The sequence below is a fragment of the Bos indicus x Bos taurus genome, chromosome 4 (genome assembly GCF_003369695.1).
Source record: "Bos indicus x Bos taurus breed Angus x Brahman F1 hybrid chromosome 4, Bos_hybrid_MaternalHap_v2.0, whole genome shotgun sequence".
Lineage (NCBI taxonomy): Eukaryota > Metazoa > Chordata > Mammalia > Artiodactyla > Bovidae > Bos > Bos indicus x Bos taurus.
Window position 1 is genome coordinate 54,216,314 of NC_040079.1, and position 12,553 is coordinate 54,228,866.

At 52.8% G+C, this 12,553-nt stretch overlaps 1 protein-coding gene across 6 annotated transcripts in view; it reads left to right on the top strand.

The window, feature by feature from the left end:
• MINDY4 (MINDY lysine 48 deubiquitinase 4) overlaps window positions 1-12,553 on the top strand; it is a 145,571-nt gene that overhangs the window by 106,455 nt on the left and 26,563 nt on the right. For all 6 annotated transcript variants that reach the window (XM_027539461.1, XM_027539458.1, XM_027539459.1 and 3 more), the window contains one exon: window positions 5,697-5,764. In XM_027539461.1, the coding sequence (XP_027395262.1) occupies window positions 5,697-5,764 (68 nt within the window). The remainder of the gene's footprint in view (window positions 1-5,696; window positions 5,765-12,553) is intronic.

Genomic DNA, 12,553 nt, shown 5'->3' on the forward strand with positions numbered 1-12,553 from the left:
CACCCTAACGCACCCACTGTGCCTCAGTTTCCTCCTATGGAGCGTGAGGACGGTGACGGAGCCAGCCCCAGAGCTCCGTGCGCAGAGCGCCTGGAGCACTGGGTCCTGCGCCGAATTTCCAGTGGTCGTTAGCTTTCACTGTGGGTGTTTATCACCCTGGTTGTGATCTCTTAAGGCAACCTTGAGACAGGTTAGTTATAGTCAGGTAGAAATGGGAGGGAAGCATGGCTGAGAGGAAGCAGCCTGAGGCAAGGTTAGGGATGGACGCCCTCTGAGATTCCCAACCACCAGGCCACACAGTTCTAATGTCTATGTGCTGGGGCTGCAGGAGAGAAAGGCAACGAGGCCACGCTCTTCTGGGGCACAGGCCAATCTCCTGCTGTCCCCTCTGCCCTCGCTTCAGCTGTCCAGGCTGTGGGATCGGCCCTTTCAGGCTCCAGAGAAGGCATGAGAGCATTTGGTGGTGAGCGCAGAGGGCGGGAGGACTCATTGGTTATGGGACCAGGCTGAACACGCCTGCTGTCAGAACACCCTCCTCTGGCACAATTCCTGGAAGACGCTGAGGGTCCAGGCATAGCCCGGGGAGTGTTCTGGCCCTGACAGCACAGATGGCCCTTGGGTAGAAAAAGGGGGCCTGTACTGAGACCTGCACAGGGAGGGTGCCGTCCCTGAGGTGCCGAGCCACCTGCAGTCCACTCCCCCAGAGCTGATGCCTTGGGCATGACTTTCCCTGAGGAGAGGCCCAGAGCCTGGCCTGACCCGGAGTTAGGTGGGAGGGGCTCTGATGTAGGAGGGGTCCTGGCCTTGGCGTTGGGAGTCCTGGGTAGGCTGTCACTTGCGCCTGTCCCTGGCTTTCTCTGTTTCTTCATGGGCATCACCCAGTGGGCAGTCTGTCAACACAGCGCGCTCACCTCCGGCCTGGAGCAGGGGCCCTGGGACCTTCTCTGTTTTATTCCTTGGTCACGTGTGGCCTCAGGAACGTCACCAGGTTTCAGTGGCCTCATCTGGAAAATAGAAGATGGAGCAGTTGGGGGGTAACTTTTGGCTCTTTGTTGTCCAACTGTGATTCTTAAAGAAGAACCTTAAATGCATGGGAAGGAATGTCTTCCAAATTACATACGAGGCAAGCTAAACAGGCAGAAAGGACGCCTTGTATTAAACACACCAGAGCAGTGTGAGCTTACAGCAATGCATCTGAGAGACGAGCAACTCCGGACAGCATCATGTGCCTTTAGGAAAGCCAGGACCGAGGCCACCTATGTCCACACTGTCAGGTGAAGCAGAGCTGGAAGAGGGGAGCTCTGTGGAGCTACTGTGGGTCATAGTAGGGCGTGACTGCTCACATTGTCCAAAGATCTGAGGCCCTGTCATTGCCCTGATGGCCCTGGGGTGATCCTTCAGCACGAAGATCGTCTACATCCTTGTCTATAAATGGGGTCTCCCTCCTCCCTTGGCCTGTACCCCCAGGAGTTTTGATGAAGACCAAGCCAGACAGTGAATGTGAAAGAGGTTCTGCAAGTGGGGTCCTCACAGCAGTGGGAGCTGCCTTCTTCCTGCCACACGTCTGGGCTCAGGGCAATTCTCCGTCCTCTCCTGGCATTGATCTCTGGGTGCGAGCAGTCAATATTTGGCCCTTGCTCTGGAAGGCGGTGTTTCCCGCCTGCAGTTGAATTTGTGTTTTTGCTGGAAACTGTTGAGCCATCTCAGCACTCCCCTCACCAAATTCATTTTTCATGGCCTGGGCCTAAGAGGGATTCCTCGTGCCAGGCCTGGAAATTAACACGGAGCCACGTCTGCCCAAAATAAATAGCCTCCTTACTGTGTTTTCATTACAGCTCACCCTCCTGGTGAGATGTCTGGCCACCGCCCCCTGCGAGCTGGGGGATGGTCCCGCCCCTGCCTCCTACTGGGGTTCTCAGTGGACTCAGGTCTCTCCAGAGCCCCAACAGCTCAGGGGAATGGCCCCTTCTTCCCAAGCAGTACCAGACATTTTTCCAGACCCTGCTGGTGTGTTCCAGCCCATTTGCCTGCCTGGGCTCTCCTTTCAATGCAGGCACTTTGCCCTGTGGCCGTCCATGGCTTGGCAGCTAGAATTCGATGAGATAATTTTAATAAATGTTTTTTAAAACCAAATGGGATATTTGGTGTCATTCAGTCGTGTTCCAGCAAAGGCCAGATGCTCCGGGTGGGGGTCATGTCCAGTCTCACCTAACCTGTCCACACAAACAGGCATATCCTTGGCTCGGTGAGTGCTGCTTGGAGATGTCCCCAGGACAGTGGAAAAGGCTGGCCTGAGGATAATAATAGTTCTCTACATTTGCAGAGAGAGTTAGGCTTACAACGGGCATCTGTGTTCATTACTTCATTGCAGTCCTGCAAGTAGGGGGAAATAGGCCCTGGGAGTGCCGTGGCCTCCCCAGACAATTGGCAGAAGTATGTAGGCATTTCAGAAGGGGAAGCTGAGATCCAGAGAGCTTTGTCACTCCCTAAGGCAACAGGCAAGCCTGTAGTAGAGCCATGACAAGGGTAATCGTGGCCTGAATCCTCCCGGACCTCTGTCCCCCCCGCCCCACCCCCGTCCCCATGCAAGGATATTAGCATTACTCTTTGCAATTGTCAGAACATTTCCACCGACCTGGCCTCATAGGATGTGCCCTGTAACCCAAGGAAACATGCGACAGAGATACTCGTTATCCCCATTTTGCAAATGGGAAACTGAAGACGACAGAAGTGAAGTGACTAGCCTGAGGTCACAGAATTAGATGACACTGATTTAAGATTGTTGTTAATTCATTCACTCCATTTCTCCACACCCCCCCAAAACAAACAAACAAACAAACAAACTTAAAGTTACTTAGGAGAGGCAGGAGACGCAAGTTTGAGCCTTGGGTCGGGAAGATCCCCTAGAATTGGAAATGGCAACCCACTCCAATATTCTTGCCTGGAAAATCTCATGGACACAGGATCCTGGTGGGCTTCAGTTCATGGGGTCGCAAAGAGTCAGACACTACTGAGCTCACACAGAGATAAAAAGTGATGTCCTTGGTTTTTTGTTTGTTTGTTTTTTCGGTACTTCAACTGTAATAAACCTGCCCTGTCTTGCCTCTGAGTCTTTGCATATGCTTTTCCTCTCACCTGGAACAAAGTTCCCTTCTCTTCTGATTCCTCCTTGTCCCTTGGGTTTCTGTCCAGACATTGCTTCCTAAAGAAAGCTTTCCTTGACACTCCCTCCTTCCCAAAGCCTCAGGTCTGTATTGACAGCCCTTCCTATGAGTTTCCAGAGAACCTTGTATTTCCCATCAGCATAGAGCCCCTTCCCCACCCCCCTTTTTTCAAGTTGCTCGTGATTCTTTGTTTCCTGAGTTACTTCTTGTGAGGGCAGGCCTATGTCCACCTTGTTCCCAACTTCCCAAGTAGAGCTTTAGCAGGCATATCCTCTTGGCACAAAAAGTTCATCCAGTAATTGTTTTTTTTTGGAATGACTGACGAATTAAATAGGTGAAAATAAAGATTTTATGTGTATGTAATATTTAGAAAATGCTATGCTATGCTAAGTCACTTCAGTCGTGTCCGACTCCGTGCGACCCCATAGACGGCAGCCCACCAGGCTCCCCCGTCCCTGGGATTCTCCAGGCAAGAACACTGGAGTGGGTTGCCATTTCCTCCTCCAATGCATGAAAGTGAAAAGTGAAAGTGAAGTCACTCAGTCGTGTCTGACTCTTAGCAACCCCATGGACTGCAGCCCGCCAGGCTCCTCCATCCAATTGAACTATAGTTGATTTACAAGGTAGTTCAAGTATATGACATAGCAATTGAATATTTTTATAGATTATACTCTATTTAAAGGTATAAAATAGTGACTGTATTTCCCTGTGTTGTACAATATATTTGTGTGATATACATGATGGTTTGTGGGCTTCCCTGGTGGCTCAGATGGAAAAGAATGTGCCTGTAATGCGGGAGACCCAGGTTTGATCCCTGGATCGGGAAGATCCCCTGGAGAAGGGCATGACTACTCCGTATTCTTGCCTGGAGAATTCCATGGACAGAGGAGCCTGGCAGGCTGCAGTCCACATGGGATTGCAGAGTCAGACCCCACCGAGCGACTAACACTTTCACTTTCACAAGATAGTTTGTACCTCTTAATCTCCGACCCCTTTCTTGCCCTTCCCCCTTTCCCTCTCCTCACTGATATATATCTGTGAGTCTGTTTCTGTTTTATTATTTAATTCATTTATTTTTAGATCCCACATAAAAGTGATAACATATAGTATTTGTCTTCCCCTGATAAACTCTATATTTTGACGAAAAGAAAATATTATCAGAAGTTTGAGCTAAAATAGTTTGAGTAGTTGAATATCATATTTGGCTCTGAGCTTCCTAGCAGCCAAGGCAAAACCAAAATGGAAATACAGTAAGTTATATAATTCTCATTCTTCCAGGAAAGTAAACTTTTTTTTCAGTTTTAAGTTCAAAAAGAAACTGATCACCCATTAATAACAATGACTATTATTACAGGCAGCATCTCCAACAATAACTCACAGAAGTGGTATTGTCCCCATAGGAGGATGAGTAAGGCCTTCACACCCATTTGCAGCTGGGAGAGCGTTCCTCTAGGAAGCAAAAGTGACATAGTCCATCCTAGTCATTCATGGCCTCTGGGCCTGCCGGGCTCACTGGACAGGTGGGCCTTGAGGACCCGCACCAGACTGACTGTTAACGCAGGTGTCAGGCCCTGTTTGAAGTACTTTACCAGGGCGGTCTCACTTAATCTTCACAACAACCTCATGAGGATGGCTCCTGTTTGTATGATCCTTGTTTTACAGATGAGAAGACTGGAGACGAAAAATTAAATGTCCCTGTGGTCACATAGCTAGGAGTTGGGGTTCAGAGCCGGAATGTAAACCCAGGCAGCAGACCTCCGGCTCCAGACCAGGGTTTGAGACTAGGGGAAGGCAAGTGGGGCACTCCTCAAATTCAAAGGGGTCCCCTCAAACCTCAGTAATCAGCATAAATGACATTTTAGTGCAATAGTTAAAAACTATTAAAATTAATCTGAAAAAAATTCATGATGAACAGCAAAAAATTTTGAAAAGACAGGCTCTGCCCTTGCACTTGCCAGGCTCACCTCACTGGCACCTCCCCACCTGACCCTCCTCCATCCTGCTCCCTGCCCAGTGCAGTTCTTAGGACCCCGTAGGAATAAGGGATTTGGAATCGGAGGGAGCCCCCTGGATTCCCAGTGGGCTGCCTGCAAGTTGTGTGGCCTTGGGCCAGTTGCTCAATTTTTGAGCCCAAGTTTCCTTGCACAGCAGAGGGCAGTGAATATGGTGTTTATCATATAGGCCTGGGGTAGTTTTAGTTGTTATAATGAGCAGAAGACACTTGCATGGTAGTGGAGGCCAGCACTGTCCACGAGCTTCCAAGACTCTGAGGCTGTGGGTGTTTACTCCCTTCAGGGGCACTGCGTCTGCTCCATTGTCACTCAGGCTTGTGTGTTCCTCATCCCTTTGGGAATCTGGTTTGGGAGACCTGCATGGAGTCTGCTGTGGGGCCATCTGGCAACCTCTGGGACCCAGCTTGAAGCAGCTGGCTGGCTTGGAATCAGCCTGCTCCCCGGGGTATGGTCCCCAAGGAACCCAGAGGAGGGAGGTGCAGACACTTGATGGGTTCTCACTGCTTTCTCCTCTTTCCAGTTTGAAGCAGGCCCTTACGGATGTGTTCTGCTCACCCTGTCGGCCATCCTGTCCAGATCCACAGAGCTGTGAGTATCTTCCCCACTTAGTTCCCAGAGCTGGGCTTATCTGTCTGGTCACTGCAGAGCACACAGTGGGTGCTCAGTGAACCTGGTGGAAAGGATAAATGGGGCAGTGAACTGGGGGATCAGTAGGCTAGTCGGGGAGAGAGCAGTTTCATCCTCTGTACACGTGGGCAGCACTACCTTCTCCTCCATCTCCCCACATGTACTGGGGAGTGCAGGGGACTCAGATCCAAAAGACTCCCCCTACACCCCCTCAAGAGCTCATAGCACCCCTGGGGTCCTAGCAGCACTGCAGTGGGTGAGTACTTGAGGGTGCATGAGGACTCCCCTGGATGTGTGCAGGGCTGGACAGTTGAGGCTGGGAGCTGGGAGATGACCAAGGGCCCTGTGGACATGCTGTAGGCCAAAGCAGTCCCAAAGGCTTCCAGGTTCGTGTCTAGAGCCAACTCTGAGGGGTACACCAGGGCCTTAGAGGCTGGGGGAGCAGGGAGGTTGGGTCCCCGACTGGTACTCTGAGCATCTCTGTCAAACTCAGGCTCCCAGGCTGCCTGAGAGCTGGAGCTCTGCCATCACCCCCATTCCCTGGGTGCTTTCTAGGCCTCTTTTCCACAGTTGTCACCTGAGTGTTGTGTCACCAGGGAGGGTACCAGATTAACAGCACATTAATAGGTTTGTAAAGTAGCATCGATTACCCCATCTACTTTCAAGCAGAGCGCAGACCCCAGAGGACATGGAGAGCTAGGGGGATAAATTTTCACTTGACGGGGTAGCAGGGTGTGTATGTTGTTGGGGAAGATTTGAAAACAGCTCTGAGTAGGAGAGGTGGTAAGAGTAGCTATGGGGTGCCCAGACTGGTGGGGGGCCCGGCAGAAGGAGATGCTTGCTCCCTGATCCTGGGCCTGGGTGGGTCTTGTCCACCTTCCCCAGGCCTTGGGTGCCGGTGGGAGAACAGGGAGGCCAGAGCTCTGTAGCCTCGTGCTGCGGGCTGGCCTGCTGCTCACTGCTACTGACCTTATTAAATGCGTGTGTGTGCACTTTCTAATGGCATTTTTCTTCTAATCCTGCCATAATGATATGATTCATTCCTGGCTGGGCTCACGTGCACGGAGACCGTAAGCCGCTGCTCTGCGTTCTCCCCAGGCCTGGGTTTGCTAATCCCTGGGCTGACCGGTGTGTGGGGGACAATCTTGAGCTTCCTGACGGGAGGACCAGGCCTTTCTGCAGTCCTCTGGGCCCATTTCCCCCTCTGCATGGGGGTCCCCTGACTCTGAGGGTTGAGGTCTCTGTGCTTAGAGTGTCTCTGCTGTTGGTTCCACTTGCCAGCCTGGAAGCTGGGCCCCCTGTTCACGCGCATGCTCCTTAGGGAGCTGCTCGTGCAGCCATGTCCATCTGAGGGGCTTTCGGGGCCCCCCCATCCAGACTCTGCTTCATGTTCTCCAGAGCTCCACCAGTGGGATGGCTTCTGCCACCTCCCCGCCCCATCCAACCAAGTCAGACCCCTAGGTGCCTGCCTCAGCTGTGGTACCTGTGGGGCATCTGTTTTGGGGTAGGCTGCCCCACTGCACCAGCCCAACCTCATGCCCATGGGAAGGGACTGCCAGGCCCCTCCGCCTCCACCATGCACAGACACAGAAAGGGACATACACATACTCAGACACACACATACACATGCAGACACACAGCACTGTAGGGTCCTCTTGGCCCCAGAGAGAGTATGTAAAGATGGTCTCTCCTGCTCACGGCCCCTGAGGACCTTCCGTGTGAACCGGAGGCCTGTGGTTCTGAAACCTTCCTGGGCAACTACAGCCATCCTGGCCCCTGCCTGCCAGGAGGACCTCACAGAGACCCGCTCAAGCATTGGCCCCGGCAGTGCATTGGCGGGGTTTGTCTTACTCCTGTGGCTCCCCTTTCCCTTCTCCTAAGTAAACAGCACAGAGAGCATTCTCATCAGAAGTAAGAAGGACAGCAGCCAGCATCTAGGAAGCTTCCTACCTGCCGGGCCCTTGGCTGTAACGTTTTACACGAGACGCGTTTAATCCGCACAGCAGTCCTGTTGGGTGGCAGTTGCCACCTCTGTCAGCATCTCTTTCAGATGAGAAAACGAGGCTCTGAGAGGCGAGTCAAGTGATTTGCCCGAGAGTTACACAGCTCACCTCGGGCAGCTGGGTCCCCGACAGGACTCTCTGGGTTTGTTGTTTAAGGACTTGAACTTGGGAGTAAAACAGACTTGGTTTCATGCCTGCCTCCATACAGCTTTGAGCCCGAGTTTCTTAACTCTGTAAAATGGGGCTGATAATTCCTACCTCACGGGGTTAAATGAAGAAGTGCCTGTCGTGTGCCTGGCAGGTCTCCAGAGGGTGGAAGGTCTTGGATGGCGGCTGTGATTAGTTCCGTCCCATCCTAGCTGTGCTCAGAGCCTGTCTTATCCTGTGCTGTCCTGTCTTGCCCTAAGCCTTGGCTGGGTGCCTTGTGGTGTAGATCAGGCCATGGGGATGTCCTGCAAACGGGGGATGGGTCCTCCTTGCTGCCTGGAGACTCCTCTCTACAGAAATCCCGGTTCTGCAAACACTGCTTAAAAACCACAGGACCAGGCAAACCCAAGAGCCTCCCTGCTCTGGGGTTCAGATTTAGCTTTGCTGAATCCTTTGATACCATTTCAGGGTGATCTGGGGCATAAAGTGGGTAACCCAAAAGAGAGCGTGCAAGCCTGTCAAATCATATACATGGGGCATGACGCGGTAACCCAAAAGAGAGCACAAGTCTCTCAAATCATATGCTCTTCAGCCAGGAGAAGCAGAGCAGGGATGGCTGGGAAACACACCAAGTTCTTCACAAACATAGTGTGAGTCTGTGTGCGTGTGTGGCCGGATGTGTGTGGATGAGAGATGAGTGAGTCTGGAGGCCCGGGTGTGAGATAATGTGGGTGTGGGTGATTGTATCTGAGACTGGGAAGGGTAACTTGATTGTGTGTGTGAGAAAGTGTGAGTGTGACCAAGGGCACGGCCAACCCTCCTCCTAGCAAGGCTCTGAGATGCATGTCTGGGTCCCAGGGGAGGCTGTCACCCCAGAGTCATTTCCTCGTGTCCGTGGGCTGTCCCCAGTGCTGGGTGGAGCCAGGGTGAAGGTACCATGGACAGACAGATGCAGCAGGGTGCAGCCTGCCCCCTTCACCCCCAGAGGCTGAAAGAACCGCAGCAAAGCTGGCCTTTGAGTTTTGTTTACTCCAGGCTGAGTGCAAAGCCTTCAGAAGGCTTTATTATTTTTCTGCTTGATTTCAAGCCATCTATTTTCTTTCCTAAGATCTCGAGTTGCTTACAGTAAATCTCATGCAGGCTTTCATGTTCGCCTAGCCCCCCTGCTTTCCAAACTGCCTGGCCCAGTACTTTCCCCAGCACATTCTCAGAAACCCCAAAGATGCTCAGGGTTGTGGGGTCAAGGTCAGCTCCATGCCAGGCCTACAGAGCACAGCGCAGGGGTGTGCCAGCCCCTTGGCACAGGGAGGGCTCGGGCAACGCCCCTTGGGTGACTTAGGCCCAGGGGGTGGGGGGAGATGGCTTGTGAAGAAAACCTTTTGATTCAGTAGACCTTTGGCATTCATTACAGTGGCAACTTTGGATGCCCAAGGGCAGTCTTGAAAGTTCAGAAGAGGCAGTACTTTGTCATTTGCTGAAGTAATTTTTGGGCAGCACAAGCCAGGCACTGAGGGTGTGGAGCAGCCCCCACGCCATGTGGCTCTGTGTTCTTTGTAACCGTCTCCAACACAGTGAAAACAGCAATGCCGTGAAACAGCCTGGAACTGAAGGCCAGCCATGAGTGCCGGTTAGGCAAAGGCAAGTGACAGAAAGGCAGTTCTTACCATAAGCAGAACACTATTGATTGATTCATGTCACGCCCAGGGCTTTGGGAGTGGCTGGATCTAGAAACCCAAACAGTGTCTTTGGGACTGCGTGTCCTCCCTTCTGTCTCTTCACTCTTCCTCCCTGTGTCTCTGCCATGTTCCCAGGGGAGCCTCCTGCATGGTGGGCTCCAGGGAGCCTTTTCACTGGCACCCCTCAGCCTACAGGGAGCTGTGTCATGTCCCCACTTCTGATACCTAATAGTGGCCAGGCCTGGGCTGCACCTATTGTGGGGCACGTGAACTCAGGGAGCTGCCCCCGAAGGTGGTCAACCCCTCCTCCCCCTGCCCAGACCCACCACACTGGCTGGGGAAGGGATCAGGAAGGGATGGGCTGTATGGCGAGGAACTTGAGGTGTGGGACATATCCAGGAGCTGGAGGGGGCTTGAGCTTGGGGGTGGGTTACGTCTGGGCCCGGCAGGACACCCTCAGAGATGGAGAGAAGCAGCAGCGAAGCTTCCGGTCTGGCTCAGGGGGGCTGGGCTGGCTGGTGGCTGGTGACATAGGGATTTGAACAGAGGGCTGTTCTGGTTGAGAATCACAGGATCTTGGTGGCCCCGGATGTGCTGTCCTGGTGGGAAGGGATAGACAAGATTCTCATCAGCGTTCTCCTCCACCCTCCTGTTGCACCCCCTAAACCCGAGCCCAGGAAGGGAGGTGCACACAGAACCACCCAGACTGCGTGCCCTGACTCCACCCTGAATGGAGCCTCGCCTCTCTCCCCTGTCTCTTCCAGGTGGGACATGGAGACCAAGCAAAATGGTTAATGGCCCTCCTTCCTAACATGGCAAGTTCTTTTGACTATAGGTGGGAGACTGGACGAGAGGAACTTTCTCAATGAACAGGTCACCTTTAACCTGGATTTGAATTCCAGTGGAGGCCATATTTGAAGGCAAAAGGAAAAGAGGATGGCAGAGGACGAGATGGTTAGATGGCATCACCAACTCAGTGGACATGAGTTTGAGCAAGCTCCGGGAGATAGTGAAGGACAGTGAAGTCTGGCATGCTGTTGTCCATGGGGTCACAGAGTTGGACAAGACCTAGCGACTGCTAACAACAGCAAAGGAGGAGGGGTAGTGAGTGCTTTCAGCGGTTGCATCTGAAGACAGACAGAGCCCGGGGGCTGGATGCAGAGAAGGGTGACCAAGCCCAGACCACCCCAGGGTTAGTGGCAGAGCTGGGAGGGTCTCTTGATGTCCGGTGCACCCAGCAGCCCTCCCCACTGACCCTAGGGCTACACCTGCTTGTTCCACGAAGGGCTTGCTCAGATGCCTGGGTAGAGAGGACTGGCCTCAGGAGGAGAAAGAGACCATTTACCTTTGGAAGGAATCTCCTGTTCCAGTCTAGCTTCAGCTGCTTGGGTGGGAAGCATGTTTCCGCCTGCCTCTGACCACGGCCTAGGACCCCACTTCCAGAGGCTGTTCCATAAGATGGATATGGGCAGGCTCACATCATTTAGGGTCCATCTGCTGTGCACCTGCAGGGTTAGGGCCCAGTTCTGGGTGCTGTGGGGCTGGACGGACAGTGTCACCCTGACCCTCCAAGTCCTTGCTGCTTGGAGGAGCAAGGCTGGCACCCAGAAAGCAGTGGGTATGGGGGTGGCCCTCTTTGGAAGGGGGTATCCACAGAGAGATGGGGCATCTCTCTCCTGGATCATGGGAGGTGTCTCTTTATGGAGGAGATGACATATAGCAGAGCTTGAGGGCTTCATTGGAAGGGTCGTGGCAGGCAGCAAGGATAAAGCGGTGACGGCCAGCTAAGAGGTCTTCAGGGAATGGTTCCTCCAGGTGTGGTTGGAAGGAAGGTGTGGGCACGTGGGGGGCAGACCAGGAGCGGTGAGGGGGGAAAGGGATGGGGAGGGAAGGGCTTGGACATCTCTGTTTTCTCTTTCTTCATTTAGGTCCGTCCCTCTCTCTCCATCCCCGTACCTTGCCCTGTTCCTGGGTCCCTGTCTAGCCCGTTCCTCTTTAGGGCCCCTGCCGGCAGAATGGAAATAGCACCTGTTCCCTCCCATCTGGGGAGCTGTCTGGGGTTTGCAAGTCTTTTTTATGGGCTCATCCCTTATCGCAACAACGCTTTGAGGTGGTTATTGTTATCCCTGTCAGAGGATGCCATACTGAAGGCTCAGAGGTAGAAAACAATTTACCAAAGGTCACATCACAGGTGGCAGAGGGGACCTGGCACCCAGATGTTCTGACTCATTGTCAATTCCCTGTCAACCTTCCTGAGAAAACAGCCAGTATCCACCACATCCAGATCCTTTTTAGATGTCCATGGCCACAGTTCAGTCACTGGGAGTGGAGCCTCCATCTATTCTGGGTTCTTGGCCGTGATACGAATAGTCGAAGTTCCAGGAATCGTGGCCGCTCAGTCATTGTTATTTTTTTTGTTGTTGTTGTTATGGCTGTTATCATAGGAAAAAGGAAGTGACATTTCCCAAATGTCAAGTGCTTTATATAGTTCATCTCATCCAGTTCTCACAGCAATTCTGTAATAGAAAAAGGTGTCTTCATACCCATTTTGCAGGTGGGGAAACTGAGGCTCAGAGAGGGGAGTAATCCCAGCGTCCCTGAGTTGAGAGCCCAGGTTCTCTTAGTTGTTCCACAACTGTCCTTTCACTGTTGATGTTGCCCTCAGGAGTCAATAGACGTCCCCGCAATAGGTGATGGTTTCTGGAGGCCACTGCAGGTAGCCGGGAGTGCAGTGGACGGTGCCTTATCTGGGGGAAGTTCTCCTGGGAGGGATAGGCAGGAGCTGGCCCAGTGGGGTCTGGGGGTGCCCTGGGCCTGGCACCCCAGAGGTCAGGTGGAGGGAAGGAGGCTGGTGAGGTCCTCCTGCTAAAAATAGTTGGTTAATTACCAACTATTTTTAGGCATGATGTTTTAAATATCAGAGT